The sequence below is a fragment of the Coregonus clupeaformis genome, unplaced genomic scaffold (genome assembly GCF_020615455.1).
Source record: "Coregonus clupeaformis isolate EN_2021a unplaced genomic scaffold, ASM2061545v1 scaf1441, whole genome shotgun sequence".
Lineage (NCBI taxonomy): Eukaryota > Metazoa > Chordata > Actinopteri > Salmoniformes > Salmonidae > Coregonus > Coregonus clupeaformis.
The window spans coordinates 101302-120664 of NW_025534895.1; the positions used below are offsets into that span (position 1 = coordinate 101302).

Below are 19363 nucleotides of genomic sequence, written 5' to 3' on the forward strand. Positions count from 1 at the left end.
TCTACAGTTTAGCACACCAAGAGCAACAAAACACTAGGAGGGGGTTTCCTGGACACAGATGAAGCATTGTCCTAGACTAAAAGCTCTTTCAATGAAGATTATCCAATTGAGTTTGCTTTTCAGTCCAGGACTAAGCTTAATGTGTCTGGCAAACTGTCCCTAAGTCTACAAAGACATGCAGGAAACAGATACACTAAATTACCTCATCAGGTATATGCTTAAACATTTACATTACATTTACATTTCTTAAACATTACAAAGCACAACTGATCATGACCTGGGGTTGTATATCCACAGCCTATTAAGGCTGAACGCATGTCATGTATGGTAAAATCAGCATCCAAAGAAGAGTCAACAGTATCCCTTTCTTATACACATTAACATGAGCATTTCAAATCTCACACCTACGTTGCTTTTATACTTCATCCAAAGTAACCCCACTATGTACACTAGCAAATGTCTTCCCCAACAAGTCAGCTTTTTCTTTATCATTTTTTGACCCACAACCAAAACTGGAATTCGAGTGGACTTCTTCTAGTCATCTTCTTCAACATAGACTATACATCCCCCAGCTCAGTACCCCTGCCTATTGTAGAGCAGAACTGCCTCCATGCATTTCTCTTGACAGACTTAATGACCCTACGTACTAAAGCTCTCTTTCTTTGTTCAAAGTTCATGGTACACGAAATTGGGAAATTACCACTTCCAACAGTAGAATAATCCATTCCATTCACACATAGATGCAATAGAGTTGGAAGCCAGCGAGGTCCAGGCAGGATGTAACCCCTCTAACAACATAAACTCTTGTACCACATCCATCGTTAAGACACATGCTCTTGTTTCCATCATATCTTCCCCAATAGTACCATCAGCATCAGTATGTGTGCTTCCCCATAAACTATTATGTGCATTAAAGTTGCGCACCATATCTCTCTAGAGCCCATTTCTCCTGATATTTCATCAAACATCGCTACAGACAGTTGTAAAAATTGTGCAACTTAATATTACTACATGCAATGTATATTTCCACCATCACACATTCATATTCAGATGGGACAGGTATATTACGATATACAAGACCTTCTCTTATGAACATAGTACAAATACCACCCTGTCCAGTTGATCTATCGGATCTGATTGAACAATAACCAGGAATAATCTAATCAAGATGTGGTCCAAGCCACATCAGGTTTAATCTCTAAATCAATTATATATTTCTTAAACGCCTGATTGTTAGTACAACACCTCGTTCCTGCCACGCCCTGCTATCTTCCAGCACCTTCACAGTCTTTAATTGATTCCAGCTGAGGCTCATTTACCAATCAAGGCCATGATTGGCTGGGCAATCAGCTCTCAACCTTTTTAAAGGTCAGCTGCTCACACATCTCTTCAACGAGGGGAGAGATGGTGGAAGAAGAAGTAGTGTCGTTTGAAGCTGAAAGCGCGTTGAGTACAGTTAGTGAGAAAGATGAGTGGACAATAGTGAAGTCCAAGAATGGAACAGAAAGGGCTAAAATTGTTGTGGAAAATGAGTCTGATGAATCGTTCCTGTCACGTTCGTTTAAGGACGGGTCAGACCAAGGCGCAGCGTGAAAGGCATACATGTTTATTTCACCGATAAACAGACGAACAAAACAACGAAACGTGAAGTCCTAAGGCTAAAGACAATACAAGCCTCTAACACAGAACAAGATCCCACAACTAATGATTGTAAACAGGCTGCCTAACAGTGGCGGCTCCTGAAAAAATTCTCAGGGGGGGCAATTTTTCTGATGATTTAGGTGACCTACACACATTTTTAAAAAGATATGTCCAGCAACAACATGAAGACAGGGGCAGCATATAAGTCAATACCAGAAGCATTTATTGACTGATCTCAAAAGTGTTGGCTTACAAAATCAAAATAAGTTATCACAGTAAAAATAATCAAGGGTGTTCTTTCACATTCCTCAACACTGCATAAACAATATGCATTTCCATAAACAAATGAAATAAGAATGAAAACAGAATTTGAAAGTAATTTCTAGAAAAGGTAAACACAGCTATCTGTATGGCTTTGTAAAAATGAACAACCATATTCTGGCCAATTGTATAGATTTGTAAATATGAACAACCATATTCTGGCCAATTGTATAGATTTGTAAAAATGAACATGAACAGATTTTTTTTTTTTTTTTACTTTTTTTAAAATGAAAAAAAAACTATTTTAAACAACATCAACTGTGAACTGATTTGGGCGTGTGTGTGTTAAAGAGACAGACAGGGAGGGACAAAGAGAGAGAGAGGCTACATTACTTGTACTGAAACTGTTCTCTTCTCTGTTTCAATACAGCAAAGCGTTCAATGACTTTCTCATTGAAATCAGGCATGCTGAGGACTAGTTCCCTCTCCATGGAAAGCATGGCCAGTGCATTCAGACGTTCCTGGCCCATTGAATTTCGCAGGAATGTCTTAACTCGTGTCAAAGTTGAGAAACATCTCTCAGCTTCAGCTGTTGTCATGGGAGTAGTTATGAGGATGTTCAACAGAGTCACAGTCTCAGAGAACGTCTCCTGGAGGTTGTAGCTCATGAGAACCTGGTACAGTGCCAGTGCACCACAGCCTCCCCTTGAATTCAGGATTCTCATAGATCAGAGATAGTTCTGTCTTGAGCTTTGCCTTGCTCAGCATGGGGTATGCATTCACAGTGGCATTCAGAGCCTCATCAGGAAATGAATGGCAGTACCTTTCAAACATGTCTGCTTGCAGTAAGGTAGCACTCACAAGGTGGCCAGAGAAAGAGAACCTTTCTTTGGTGTGATCCAGGATGGTGTTGCAGACCTCTTCAGACAGCCTCTGCTTCTCCTCTTCTCTCAAAGCTGTTCTGGGTCTTTTGGCTCCTGTTGCTTCTTGCAGCTGCTGTTGAGAGGAGTCCCTGAAGGCAAACAGACCAATGTGTTTGTTGGCTTTGTACAGTATTGTTGTCTATGTGATGCACAGGTATATGCAATGTATCCATGTATAGTACAAATACTTAAGTTCCACTTAAAATGGGCAGGGATGCATAAAGTCTTTAGTGTTTAAGTTAGCCTTTGTGTCTCACATAGCCTGGATGTTCAGCACAGTATACAGTGGTGCTCATAAGCTTATGATCCCATGCTAAAGTTGACTAAAAAGAGGAATAAAAAAGAAAAGAAAATTGGTGTCCTTAAAGGTTGGATTTTCCAACTTTTTTAATTAAGTCATTAAGATCAATTTCCAAAAGATGATTTTTTTATTTTTTTATTCCTCTTTTAGTCAACTTTAGCATGGGATCACTAAGCTTATGAGCACCACTGCACAGTACACATAGTATATAAAATAAGATAGATTACACCACTGGCCATATATAATGAGAATAATGTGATTTCAAACACAAATGCAGTCTCCTTTCATGCATACATTTTCAAATAAAGCTCTGCTTTGAGAAAGATCGAATGATATTGTTTAATCTTACCTTATGGCCTGCACACTGCTTGTGAAGCTGTCGAGGGCACGTTTGATAAAGACAGCATCGATGTCCTTCTTCTGTAGCTTCTGGTACAGAATGTCGACGTGGGGCATGATTTTGTGAAAAAGCCGCAGGAAAAAAAATAAAATCTTCATCATGTAGCATCCTCACGTAACCAGATGCCTCTCTCACAGTAAGCTGGTCAAATGAACCCAATGAACCCGTCCGGATGGCTTCAAAACATTCTATGAGGTCGTCTCGATTCTCGTAGACAGTGTTCCACGACTCTGCTGTTGAAGTTCCACCGTGTGGATGAAGGTCTGGGCAGTCTTCGTGCAACAGTCTGGTCAAGAATGCTGGTGCGTTTGGGTGACCGGGAAAAAAAAGTTGTAATCCCGCTCAGATCGGAAAAGAAAATGTTCACTTTTTTGATGCGAGAAGTAGCTTGATGCATGATCAAATTCAGCTGATGCGCATAGCAATGCACGTAATGGGCATTCTTGAAATGCTCACGCACCTTCTGCTGCACACCTACCTTCTCTCCCCTCATCACACTGGCTCCATCGTAAGCTTGCGCAATGAGTTTGACTTTCTCGTCATCGGAAAAAAGACCGTTCAGTCTCTCCAAAAGTACACTGGCGATTGAGAATGAGGTTGATTCCGAGATGGGAAGGAACTCAAAAAAGCGCTCCTGCACTTTGTGCTTGCTATCTATGTACCTCAGCACAAGCACCAACTGTGTCTGTGTAGAAACATCCGTGGTCTCGTCAGCTTGGATAGCTACGAAGTTCGCAGACTTCACCTCCTCCACAATATGTTCCTTCGTGACCGCTAGCATACACTCCAGTAGCTCGTTTTGAATGGTCTTTGATGTGCCCTTGAAAACTTTAGCATTTTTAAGATGGTCATCAAACACCTCATCTAATTGTGCCACAAAGTTGACAAGTCCAAGAAAAATACCAGGGTTGGTGGAGCCCTCAGTTTCATCTTTGCCTCGCAAAGCTAACTCAAACACTCCGCAAAACTTAACACACTGGATTAGCCGGCTGAGGATATGGCGGTTCTTGCTAACCTCATCGTTGTGGCGGCGGACAGCTAGCCTGTATCCCTCATCCAGTTGAGTGGCAATATTCACTCTTCCCAAAGCTGACAATCTCAAACAGCTATCCATGTGGGTCTTTGACAGCTCATGTTTCTTAATTTTTTCTGAAAGATGGTGCATGTCGGTTACACCAGTCGCTGTCCAAGCGGTGCTGTCTGCCGTGCCGCCTTCAGGGTTAAACAGTAAGCAGGGGTAGCAGAAAACTGCATTAGCTACATCGCAGCCTGCTAGCCAGGTTTTCCGTTCATACCAATTTTTGGAAAATCCTCGGGTGTAGGACTTCCCCCTTTAGTAGAAACCTGTTGAATTATTAAATTTGGTCTGGGAGGTCCTAATTGTTTCGTTGCCAATTTATCTTCATTTGTTCGCCGACAAAAAGGAACTTCTTTCAAAGACACAATCGAGTTGGACTGAAGCCTAGCCATTTTGATAGTAGTGAATTGATTGACGCTGCTACCCGCTCTTTTCTTAGTTACGTTCATGGATATGTGTTACGTATGACGAAAGCGCGTAAGTGCAAGCCCTCAGAAACCCATAGAGATTGTATTGAAAGCTCTGATATTTGAAAAAAATAGATTTTACATGGGAGTCTATGACAGACTTCTGGGCGATTTTCAACCTGACTGAAATCGCCCCAAAAGGGGGGGGGGGGCATTTGAAGCACGACTTTAGCCTGATTGGACAATGGACATTTAGTGGCAGTCAGATCAGACGTCTAGATTACAACACTGATAACTACTGTTGCCGTGATATAATTGATTAGAAAAAAAATCCCTTCCTTTTCCCGTTTGGCAGTGCGTCGCCCATATCGCCCTATTGAACACACCGCCCCTGCTGCCTAAGTATGATCCCCAATCAGAGACAACGAGCGACAGCTGTCTGATTGGGAATCACACCCGGCCAAACATAGAAATACAACACCTAGACTGATAACATAGAAAATACAACATAGAACTCCACACCCTGACTCAACATACTAGAGTTTCACACGTCAGGGTGTGACAGTTCCTTGTTGGAGTAAATTTTTTGGATAAAGATGTTTATTTGGGAAACCCTTTTGAAGTCACGAGGATGGTGAAGAAGGCATTGGGAAATGTGGATGCAGTCAAAGTAACCAGGAGTGGTATGGTGTTGATATCATAGTAACCAGGAGTGGTATGGTGTTGATATCATAGTAACCAGGAGTGGTATGGTGTTGATATCATAGTAACCAGGAGTGGTATGGTGTTGATATCATAGTAACCAGGAGTGGTATGGTGTTGATATGGTGTGTATCTAAAGAGCAAAAGGAATGTGCATTGTGGCTCGCGAAAATATAGACGCATGAAGTGAACAGCTTTGGTTTTCGGAGCAGGAAACCGGTAAAAGGTGTTATTTCTGGCGTCCCGTTGGACATTGATAATCAATATCTTAGGCAAAGAATTCCAGGAGTAGTTAATGCATGTCGCTTGACCCGTATGGAGAATGGGAAAAAGGAGCAAAGTTTATCTGTATTATTGATGTTTGATGAGTATTTACCACCCTATGTAAAGTTGGGATATAAGATACGCTGTAAGAGCATTCGTGCAAAACCCGAAGCAATGCAAAAAGTGTAAAACGTTTGGCCATGTGTCAAGTGTTTGCAGATGGAAGGAATATGTTATTGAAGAGTCTGTGGATGTAAAATGTTTCAACTGTGGCGGGGATCATAATTCTGAATACCCTGAGTGTTCTGTTAGGGTGAAAGAGGTTGAGGTGTCAAGGATCAGGGCTGTACAGCAAGTCTCCTATGTGGAGGTGGTGAAGAGCATTGAAGTTCTGAAGAAGATATGGTGGTGGATGCACCACAACCAGTTGCAAATGTTATACTTTAATCAAGTAATCTGGATACACTTATTGTGAAAAAGGTGTATTTTGTAGCATTTATAGCCACAGTTATTAATTGAACTGCACAAGTGTCTAAGAAGCTGGACATCATTATATCTGCAGCCGAGTGGTTATCCCACTGGCTATGTGGTTATTCCACTGGCTATAAGGTGAATGCACCAATTTGCACCAATCCAGTCGCTCTGGATAAGAGCGTCTGCTAAATGATGTAAATGTAAATGTAAATGAGAAGACTTAAACAGCAGAAGCACTGCAAGGACTATTGTCGTCAGGAAATGTCCCGCCATCACAGGATCCTTCTGAGCCTATGTAGGGACCTGATTAAAACACATTTCGTTTTGATTTAGTTTAATTAACATTTCATTACAGATAGTTTGTATGGATTTTAAAAAATATATGTATTTATTTATTTTTTACCCAACATTTTTTCCTTTTGGATCCTTATTATCCACATGTACAGTAGGTGGCGGAATACACATAATTGTTGCGAACACTATTATACCAAAGAAGAAGATCTCTTCAACTACAGTTTCTCTGTGGGACCATGAAAGTCTGTTTGGTTAGAGAGAACACTTTGCATTGCCAGCACATGCTTCAGAGGTCTGGGAGTGTTTATATCCCTGTGAGTTGAACACTTAATGACTGAGAGCTGTCCTTCATGACAACAGAACCCACAAAAACATGACTTTTATCACCATCCTCATCTGGACACCTGCCCTCTGCTTTGAGGAAAAATATTTTGAGCTCAGACATTACAAACATCTCCGTAACCATAGAATTAGGAATTAGAATGTGATGTCAGTAACTGTCAATACCTATATTTAGTAATACCCATATTTTATGTCATCTATTAAATGGTGGTTTATTCATTGTAAGAAAGTCCCCCTCGTTGAATCCACAATTGAGGTTACAGTAAAACCAGTCCACTCCCTCACATCTGGCCCAGTCCAGGGTATTTCAGGCAGTGAAACTGTTCAACTGCTAGACTGGTATCTGTGGGAGTGAAACTGAGATTTGCATAGACAGGGCTGGGTGGTTCTGCTTGTCCCAGAATAGAGCAGCACTTTCAACAGATGTTCACTCTGTTCCCAGGGGGTTGGAGGTAGAGAAGACTGTCACTACACTATATAACAGCGTTTCCCAAACTCGGTCCTCGGGACCCCAAGGGGTGCACGTTTTGGTTTTTGCTCTAGCACTACACACCTGATTCAACTAATCATCAAGTTATGATAATTTGAATCAGCTGTGTAGTGTTAGGACAAAAAACTAAATGTGCACCCCTTGAGGACCGAGTATGGGAAACGCTGCTATATCTTGAAGTAGTGCCACTTGTAATATTTGTAATTTTTTATTTTTTATTTTAGCTTCAAATCAAAGCCTATAACACACGTGAGAGTCCAAGATATCGGTTGACTGTTTGATAGTTCTTATTATACTACTATAAAGTCTGTCAAGTCAAACACGTCTGACACAGACTCAGTATCCTGATGAATGAAGACAGTCAACTACTACCATGGCAGAACCTCTTCTATTATATCATAGTATATTGTGATAGTATTAAATACTGGTCAATTATGATGTTAGAGTGAGTTTTAGACTTGACAGTTTTTAAAGACACCATTAATCAGCCTTACTGAAAACATATTTTTCCAGAATATTGCAAATATACAGTATCTATTATCCAGTTTATTAATAAAAACAACAACAATATACATTCCAAAAAGAAATCTTTATTTTAATCCATTATCACACAATCGAAGCATCAAAGCAAACATGATAGTGAATAAAAGCAGATCACATCAAATCTAAAACTAACAACATTTCAATCTACAGAATGGATTGACACATGAACTCAAGCCAAGCCCCCTGTTAGTCTACACCAGAGTGATCACTATATTGAAGAGCGACTGATTTTAAAACGAAGCAAGTCAAAGCAGAGGAACCAGTATCCTCTCTCCACAGGGGTGTGTGACTGAGGGGTCCTACCCAGAACAGTTAGCCCTCCTCAGGGTCTTGGTGACTGGAGTCTGGGATTTCTGCTGGGCTTCACAGGTCACCTCTCCTGCCTTGGTCCACTCCTGGGCAGTGAGAGTCAGTGTGCTGCTCCAGCTGTACAGGCCATCCTTCTCCTGGACCCTGGGACTGGCCTCCTGCTTCTTGCTGGTCCCGTCCACTTTCCAGCTCATGGTCCAGTCTGAGGGGAAGCCCTTGTTGGCCAGACACGTCAGTGTGGCTGTTGACTTACTGGACAGCTCCTCACTAGAGGGGGGCAGGACGGTGAGGATGGGGACTCTGTTACCTGGAACAAACAGAACACATCAACTAAGTAACTACATCAAGTACAGTTACAGTAAGAAATTATATTCAGCAAAGTACACATCAAAATGAAGTGAATTGGAAATGCCCTCTAAATATTAATGTAAAAGTTAGATTGGTAAAAGATGTGGATAAACACAAACTGTAATATGATAAAGCAGATTAATGAACCGAACAAGTATTAAATAAGTAGAGTTACAAGTCATACAGCATCAGTTATACATGTCATACAGATATTATTTAGGAATGGATCTGATCAGAATAGCCTTGCCATATTCATAGTATTTGCAGAATTTGAGCATAGATTAGTTTTAATCACATATCAACCATGTTAGTTCATGAAGTCTGTTACAAACATAACTGAGACCCTTTGTCTTCACACTAACAGTGAAGGCTACCATGAACTTAATGCATCAATAATGACTACTATATCCAATGCTATTAAATAGTCATCATACCAGAATTAAGAGTTATATTCTGCAATCATACAAATCAGACATACAAATAAACCTGCAATTTAACATTTTGATTTAAAAAAATGTTATTTGAAAGGCTCATTAAAAAGCAATTAAAACATTTTGAAAATCTAAAATCACAATATTCTCATAGAGACAGAGTGTAAGAATAACATACTTAATAAGTGTAATCAGAAAGAAATATCAAGTGAGCTTGTTACTTACTTCCAACATCTAGTCTGGTGCCGCTACCAAAAGTGACCCACAGTGATACAATTCCTATTACTGCTCGTACAAAAACCTCCTGAACATTGGCCAAGCTGAAATTCTTTGTACTGTGGTTTAAATAATTGACTCTAATATGTTATGAATACTTGCCAAAGATGATTTTATCTTGTTAATTTGAAATGAAGTATTTTTTGTTTTGTTTTGCCCCCAAAATTGCAAAACCTGTTTATTGAACATTTCCTACAAGGTACAGTATGTTTATTCATACACCTAATCAAATGTAGGCTAATCACTCTCATCGTTTAAAGGCAGGTCAAATTTAATTAGATGTAATGACATACTAATTAAAATTGGCCATATTATGTGTAGGCTTTGTATTATTCCCCCCAAAATCATGTAAAAAAAAGTATGTTAAAAAATCCTCAATATCGAGGCTAGATTTATAGAGATATTGAAACACAACATCAAAGCTGAATAAAACAGTTAATTTTGTTGTTTACTTACTTCCAACATCAAGTCTGGTGCCGCTACCAAAAGTCAACCACAGTGATACAATCCCTATTACTGCTGGTACAAAAACCTCTCTGTGTTGTGATGCTGCAGCTGTTACAGTGAAGATCACTCATACAGAATCACATTCAACACAAATACACTTTAACATCTTCCAGGTAGAACAAACACTTCAAATAAGCTGTTTCTAGATAATGCAAATATGAATTGCATCTTAAAACCAGATATTAGTATTTTTTCTTCCTTCTTCTATGTATCAGATGTTCTCCTAGTCTGTAGGTATAGTCCAACATTAGATCCAGTGTTGCTAGTATTCCTCCATATTGTCCATATGAAAGACAACAGCAGCAGCAGTAGTGATAGTGATCCATGTTGTATATTCCTTTATTAAAGATGTTGATCTCAGATTTAACAGTGGTGGTAAAGTCACAGAGGACAGACAACACTACCAGAGGAATCCTACCAGCTTTAGTTTAGAGAAGTGTTCACTAACTGATTAGAGGAACTTACATAAGAGACCAAGCATGAGTGAACAGACAGTTCATAATGTCTTATCATCATCAGAATAAAAATAAATGATGGTGTGACATAAAAGTTGCCATATATGAGTTATTTGAGTAAACATTTGATGTTTGATGTTATTAAAGGGAAGGCAGGTAGCTAGCGGTTAGAGCGTTGGCCTAGTAGCCAAATGGTTGCTAGTTCAAATCCCCAGGCCGACACTGTGAAACATCTGTCGATGTGCCCTTTAGAAAGGCACTTAACCCTAATTGCTCCAGGGTCTCTGTTTATAATGAAAGATGCTGTATGTGACCCCACTCTCCGAGGATGTCTCAGGTGGAGTTGGGATATCCCCCCCCAAAAAAATTTCTAATTCCCATATAATACACGCGTGAAATAGGACAAATATAAGTACCCACCTAATTACTATTATTAGTAAAACAAACTCATGCAGGACAAAATATATTGTAATGATGGGAGCCTACTTGGAAACTGAAATAGATTTGAAACACTCATTTGCATAACGCATCTGCTCCACTGCTCTGGTAGTGTTTATATCCCTGTGAGTTTAACACCTCATGACTGAGAGCTGTCCTTCATGACAACAGAACCCACAACAACCATGACTTTTATCATCATCCTCATCTGGACACTTTTCAGAATTTACTGTTGAAAATTAATTAAATCTACACCATGGAAATGTATATCAATGATAATATTTCTATTCAGAACTATTGATTACTATATGTAATAATTTATTCATATAATATTTGTAATTCTATTTTTCAGAATCCAGAGGACAGGTCACTGTGACTCAGACTCCTGCAGTGATAGCTGTTCTCCCAGAACAGACCGTCATTATTGACTGTAAAACCAGCAGTGCTTGGTAATAACTACCTAGCCTGGTACCAACAGAAACCTGGAGGAGCTCCTAAACTCCTTATTTACACGGCTACAACACTTCAGTGATACAGAGCTGTACAAAAACCTCCCTCAGTCAGACTGCACAGTGACTGTACTGCTACAGCTGGGACCTACTGCAGGTGCTGAGGGGGAAGAGACAGTGACATGGAACACTGATCAGCGAGGAAACCTTGAATAAGGATAGAAAGCATAATTCATATCACATGTTCTCCATCATCATCATCATCATCATCATCATCATGGTTGTAACTCTGTATATTTGTCATGACCTGAAAGATCATCTAAAAGTTATTAGAGGTTTTGAAAACACAATACCTGTCCAAATGCAAAGTAAAAAGTAACACAAAAGGTGTTATGACCTCAACATTACTTCAAAGTTACAATCACTTCAGCCCCCCAAACCAAGTCCCCAAATGGACCTCAACCAAATGTCTGATTTAAATGGATTTGTCGTTGTGGACGACCCTGCAGGTGTACATGCCTCCCTCTTCCCAGCATGCTTTGCTCAGGGTCAGAGTGCTGCTGAGGAGTAGCCGCTCAGCAGTCAGGCCGGTGTGGCCGAGCCCCCAGAGAACTGCTCAGGAGGACAGGATGGAGCAGAGACACTGTGGGCTTGACAGAGGGACTAGCTGGAGGAGAGAGGAGAGAGGCAGGTCAGCTACTACAACCCTATATTAGGAGAGGAGAGGAGAGGAGAGGAGAGGAGAGGAGAGGAGAGGAGAGGAGAGGAGAGGAGAGGGAGAGGAGAGGAGAGGAGAGGAGAGGAGAGGAGAGGAGAGGGTCAGCTACTACAACTCTATATTAGGAGAGGAGACGAGACGAGACGAGACGAGACGAGAGCTACTACTACTACAACAACAACAACAACAACAACTACTACTACTACTACTACTACTACTACTACTACTAAAACTACAACAACAACAACAACAACAACAACAACAACAACAACAACTACTACTACTACTACTACTACTAATACTACTCTATAACATTAGGAGAGGGGAGAAGAACTCCCCAGAGGAGAGGGAGAAAAGACACTGGCCATGTCTGAATATCCATACTACTGTACTAAATAGTATGTGAAAAACTAGCGTTTTATAGTATATGAAATTTTGAACATAGTACTCCGAATGCGTCCGCTAATTCGTGATTCGTTCATTTTTGTACAGCGCATCAATTTATCTGATTATCAGCTGTCGTCAAACACGTGAGTCGGGAAAAGACGAGTGAATTCTATTTGATTAAACACCAAAATGAGTGTATATAGTAGGCTAATGTGGGTATTCGGACACAGCCACTGTGTTATCAGTGAACAAAACCATTTCAGATTGACAGTAAACAGTATAAACAACTAGCTACAGTACAGAGAACAACTTAGAACAACTTAGAACAACCAAACACTTAGTCTATGAAGAAATAGGTAAACAAAAAAAAGTCTGGACTAATTATTTGACAAAACATGTAAAGGTACATTCATGCTCTACAGTGTAGCCTTCAAAGAGCAACAAAACACTGGCGGTTTCCCCGGACAAAGGTCAAGCCTAGTCCTAGACTAAAAGCATTTTTATTGAGATTCTCCACTGAGATTGCTTTTTATTCCAGGACCAGGCTTAATCTGTGTCTGGGAAACCGCCTCTAATTCTAGAAAGACATGCAGGGAACAGATACCATATATAGTCTGGATACAGTATCATTTAACATTCACAATGTAAAATCTTACATGAAACCTCCATATTAATTTTTGTCAAATCTACTTTGAGACACAAACCAAAATGACCTCAAATTACTGTTCAAAACTATAGATGAGGTTCACCTTTAAACCATGTCTGTGTTAGTATCTACTATGAATACAATACAAACTGTTGCTTATATAAATAGTATTAGCTACATCTTGACAGCACAATGAGCTAACATGCAATATTGTGTATCAAAATGTGTTATTTTAAAATCGCACGTTATTATTGCCAAATAAACTTGGTGGTATGTGAACAACTCTCTCCCTTCTCTTCCATTTACCAATCTACCAATGTGTTGACAGACATTTCTAAAAAAGATATAGAGTAAAAGTATTTCCTCTGGAGAAGATGATACAATCTCATAACGTTGTTCAATATCATGATTACATTTTGTTGTATGATGGAAGAAAGACAAAATTTTACATACTTTTTAGAACCAGTTTTGTGCCACTTCCAAAAGTCCTCCACAGTGATTCATTCTGGTGGTCTCTGTACAAAAAACCTCCTTCACACAAGTGTGAGCACCTTCACAGATAGATCACTCGCAGTACCACCCTGAATACTGAAGTATTAGTATAATATAATGGGCTCTGATAGTACTGAAATACTAGTATAATCAAATCAAATTTATACAGCACATTTCAGACATGGAATGCAACAAAAAGTGCTTTACAGGAAGAAACTAATAAAAAACAATGAAAATAGCTGAAATATTTACTACTCAACAAACATAAGATAAAAACAAAAGAATGACACAAACTGAACAACTAAAAAGAACCCTAAGGAAAGCAAAGGTAAAAATATGTGTTTTAAGATCTCTTTTAAATATTTCCACAGTTTCGTCCCCCCTCAGGTTCTCTGGCAGGCTATTCCAGAGGCTGTGGGCATAATAACTAAAGGCTGCCTCTCCATGCCTCTTGGTCCTAGGCTTTGGGATGGTTAAAAGGCCAGTGCCAGAGGACCTGAGGGACCTACTGGGAACATTACTTAAAAGCAGTCTGACATGTATTGGGGTGCACAATCGTGGATTGATTTAAAAACCAATCTTAAAATTAATTCTAAAACTCACAGGCAGCCAGTGCAGAGATCTTTAAAGCGCTGTAATGTGTACTCTACGTCTGGTCTTGATCAGTACCCGTGCTGCAGCATTCTGTATGTTTTGCAGTTGACCAATGGCTTTCATGGGTAGACCAGACAGGAGAGCATCACAGCAGTCAAGCCTGCTTGTAATGAAAGCATTGATGAGTGTCTCTGTATCAGCCTGAGAGAGAAACGGCCGCATCTTGGAAATGTTCCTCAGGTTGTAAAAAGCTATTTTGGTCACATTCCTAATGTGTGATTCGAAATTTTGTTCTGAATCTAAAATAACACCTAGGTTTTTTTACCTAGTGTTTTATCTTTATTGCCCGTGCATTAAAATGTTTGGCTAGATTCTCTCTCTGTGCTTCTGGTCCAACAATAAGTACCTCTGTCTTGTCTTGATTTAGCTGGAGGAAGTTATTTTTAAATAAATAAAAAATAACACACATTTTACCTTTATTTAACTAGGCAAGTCAGTTAAGAACAAATTCTTATTTACAATGACAGCCTACACAGGCCAAACCCAGACGACGCTGGGCCAATTGTGCGCTGCCCTATGGGACTCCCAATCACGGCCGGTTGTGATACAGCCTGGAATCGAACCAGGGGATCTGTAGTGACGCCTCAAGCACAGAGATGTAGTGCCTTAGACCACTGCACCACTCGGGAGCCCAAGTTGTGAGCCGTCCAAGTAGTTAAATAACTAATACAGTCTAATAATTTATCCATGAAGTTGAAATCCTCTGGTGACACAGAAATGTAAAGTTGAGTATCGTCTGCGCAGCAGTGAAAATCAATGCTGTGCTTTCTGATAACGGTTCCATATGATAACATATGTAAACTGAACAGTAACGGACCCAAAATCGAGCCTTGTAGAATGCCAACTGTGATTTGTATTTTCTTTTAACTATGTTCACCAAGGGTGTCAAAAAACTCTCGACCGGTTAAATAGGTCCTAAACCAATTTAGAATTTGACCGGAGAGGGCAACCCACCTCTCCAGTCTGTCCAGAAGGACATCATGGTTAACAGTACAATAGGGACTGATAGTACTGAAGTACTAGTATAATACAATAGGGACTGATGGTAATAAAGTACTAGTATAATACAATAGAGTATAATACTAGTAAACTCCTTATTTACTATGCTAAAACACTTCAGTCTGGGACTCCATCTAGATTCAGTGGTAGTGGATCTGGGAGTGACTTCACTCTGACCATCAGTGGAGTCCAGGCTGAAGATGCAGGAGATTACTACTGTCAGTTTCCACTATCCAAATAGTAAATATGTTTTCACACAGTGATACAGAGTCGTACAAAAACCTCCCTCAGTCAGACTGCACAGTGACTGTACTGCTACAGCTGGGACCTACTGCAGGTGCTGAGGGGAGGATATGATCCAGTACAATGACACATCAACCAATCTGAATAGAGATGATGTGCAATGATCAAAACCCCTAAAGATGAACTGTGTTTTGAATAGCTATAATTTAATCAACATGATTCCAACACATACAATATACCACTTAAACATTACCCATACATCCTCCCTCACACCACTGTGGTAGTTCCAGAGAGCAGCAGGTGAAACAGGAAACTGGAGACGTATGATCTGTGGAGATCTCCCCTGTAGAGCACAGCCAATCAGCAGCATCACATATTCAACACATAGACTGCAGTTACTAACCCTAACCACTGGAGGGAGACAGAATAATAATAATAATAATAATAATATGCCGTTTAGCAGACGCTTTTATCCAAAGCGACTTACAGTCATGCGTGCATACATTCTTTTTGTGTATCGGTGGTCCCGGGGATCGAACCCACTACCTTGTCGTTACAAGCGCCGTGCTCTACCAGCTGAGCTACAGAAAGCAGATACTATCTATTCTAATAAAACAGTAATAACGTTATGCTCCACATGTAGATGTCTAAAGTCATTCTATCAGTCCCCATTCAGCACTTATATCAGAAACCATATCAGTGATTACATAGCTATCATGTTTCTACATCACATCAGTCTCTGTATAGGAAGACTACTTACATGTAGGACACTTTACTGAATAATGGTGGATGGGGAGAAGACCAGAAGATTATTTGCATAGTGATGATGCTCTGCATAGACAGCACATGCTTCAGTGGTCTGAGAGTGTTTATAGCCCTGTGAGTTTAACACTTCATGACTGAGAGCTGTCCTTCATGACAACAGAACCCACAACAACCATGGCTTTTATCACCATCTTCATCTGGATATTTGCCCTCTGTCTCCAAGGTAATATATTTTACAGAAAATTACCGGACAATTGCAATATTAGGCTATATAACCTCATTACAGTTTAATTTCATATGCTACATGGAAAAATGTATTAACAATTGAATGTTATTTCTACATGCCATCATCGAGCCCTTCATCTGAAATAAAAGCTGTATCATTGAAGTGTTACAGATTGCCGGATAGAAATGTCAAGATAATTTTTGATTGAGCTGACATATTACATTTACTTCACTTAGCAGATGTTCTTATCCAGAGGGACTTACAGGAGCAATAAGGGCCTTACTCAAGGGCACATCGACAAATGTTTCACCTAGTCGGCTCAGGGATTCGAACTAGCGACCTCTTAACCGCTAGGCTACCTGCCACCCCATATGCAGCGTTTACTGTGAATGCAGTCTCTGTGTTAGGGACTAGACCAGTGATAGTGTTGAGGACTAGACCAGTGATAGTGTTGAGGACTAAATCAGTGATAGTACTGAGGACTAGACCAGTGATAGTACTGAGGACTAGACCAGTGATAGTACTGAAGACTAGACCAGTGATAGTGTTAGGGACTAGACCAGTGATAGTGTTGAGGACTAGATCAGTGATAGTACTGAGGACTAGACCAGTGATAGTGTTGAGGACTAGACCAGTGATAGTGTTCAGGACTAGACCAGTGATAGTACTGAGGACTAGACCAGTGATAGTGTTGAGGACTAGACCAGTGATAGTGTTCAGGACTAGACAAGTGATAGTACTGAGGACTAGACCATTGATAGTGTTGAGGACTAGACCAGTGATAGTGTTCAGGACTAGACCAGTAATAGTGTTCAGGACTAGACCAGTGATATTGTTCAGGACTAGACCAGTGATAGTGTTGAGGACTAGATCAGTGATACTACTGAGGACTAGACTAGTGATAGGGTTCAGGACTAGACCAGTGATAGTGTTAGGGACTAGAACAGTGATAGTTTTGAGGACTAGACCAGTGATAGTGTTCAGAACTAGACCAGTGATAGTGTTAGGGACTAGAACAGTGATAGTGTTGAGGACTAGTCCAGTGATAGTGTTGAGGACTAGATCAGTGATAGTACTGAGGACTAGACCAGTGATAGTACTGAGGACTAGACCAGTGATAGTACTGAGGACTAGACCAGTGATAGTGTTGAGGACTAGATCAGTGATAGTGTTGAGGACTAGATCAGTGATAGTACTGAGGACTAGACCAGTGATAGTGTTGAGGACTAGACCAGTGATAGTGTTCAGGACTAGACCAGTGATAGTACCGAGGACTAGACCAGTGATAGTGTTGAGGACTAGACCAGTGATAGTGTTCAGGACTAGACAACTGATAGTACTGAGGACTAGACCATTGATAGTGTTGAGGACTAGACCAGTGATAGTGTTCAGGACTAGACCAGTGATAGTGTTCAGGACTAGACCAGTGATATTGTTCAGGACTAGACCAGTGATAGTGTTGAGGACTAGACCAGTGATAGTACTGAGGACTAGACCAGTGATAGTGTTCAGGACTAGACCAGTGATAGTGTTAGGGACTAGAACAGTGATAGTGTTGAGGACTAGACCAGTGATAGTGTTCAGGACTAGACCAGTGATAGTGTTAGGGACTAGAACAGTGATAGTGTTCAGGACTAGACCAGTGATAGTATTGAGGACTAACCAGTGATAGTGTTGAGGACTAGACCAGTGATAGTGTTCAGGACTAGACCAGTGATAGTGTTAGGGACTAGACCAGTGATAGTGTTGAGGACTAGACCAGTGATAGTGTTCGGGACTAGACCAATGATAGTGTTGAGGACTAGACCAGTATTGGTGTTGAGGACTACAGTCTAGAGTATCATAGGTTCCCTTTATTATTTGACCGACCTACACCTCAAAATGAAAACAGTCACACAATGGATGATATACACTGAGTGCACAAAACATTAGGAACATACCATGACAGACTGACAAGTTGAATACAGGTGAAAGCTGTGATCGCTTATTGATGTCACTTGATAAATCCACTTCAATCAGTGTAGATGAAGGGGAGGAGACAGGTTATAGAATGATTTCTAAGCCTTGAGACATTTAAGACATGGATTGTGTATGTGTGCCATTCAGAGTGAATGGGCAAGACAAAATATTGAAGTGCCTTTTAACGGGGTATGGTAGTAGGTGCCAGGCGCACCGGTTTGTGTGTCAAGAACTGCAACGCTGCTAGGTTTTTCACAGTCAACAGTTTCCCATGTGTATCAAGAATGGTCCACCACCCAAAGGACATTCAGCCAACGGCAGGCCAGTGGTCGAAAACGGGTAATTGATGAAAGAGGACAAAGGAGCCTGACATGAATTGTGCAGAGAAACAGACGGGCTACAGTTAGTCAACTGACAGACTAGTACAACATTGGTGACCAAAGACCCATAAAAGAATGCACAACACATCGTACCTTGACACGAATGGGGTATGGCAGCCGACATCCTTACAAAGTTACACTTCTTTCAGCAAAAAAACAAGAAACTGAGTTTGCAGTGGGCTATGGAACGGAAATACTGGACACTGGAGAATTGGAAAAATATTGTTTGATCTGATGAATCCCTGTTCCTGCTGTTTCACGCTGATGGGAGGACTAGGGTATGGACAAAACCACATGAGTACATGCATCCAAAAAGCTGTGTATCAACGTTGGTGGTGTGATGGTGTGGGGTGTGTTTTCATGGCACACATTGGGCCCTTGATAAAAGTGGAGCAACGTTTAAATTGCCAATCAGGTGCATCCCTTCATGGCTGTGGGAAGCATTGGAGTCAACATGGGCCAGCATCCCTGTGGAAGGAACACTTTCGACACCTTATAGAGTCCATGACCTGACAAATTGAGTCTGCTCTGAGGGCAAAAGGGGGTGGAACTCAATATTAG

The 19363-nt window shown here is 40.5% G+C and overlaps 1 gene segment (V, D, J or C); it reads right to left on the bottom strand.

Moving 5' to 3' along the window:
• Window positions 1–8147: 8147 nt before the first annotated feature.
• LOC123487056 lies at window positions 8148–18926 on the bottom strand. The segment is given in 4 exon segments: window positions 8148–8736; window positions 9434–9564; window positions 11849–11945; window positions 18896–18926. Coding segments are annotated over 4 exon segments (576 nt in total).
• Window positions 18927–19363: the final 437 nt, after the last annotated feature.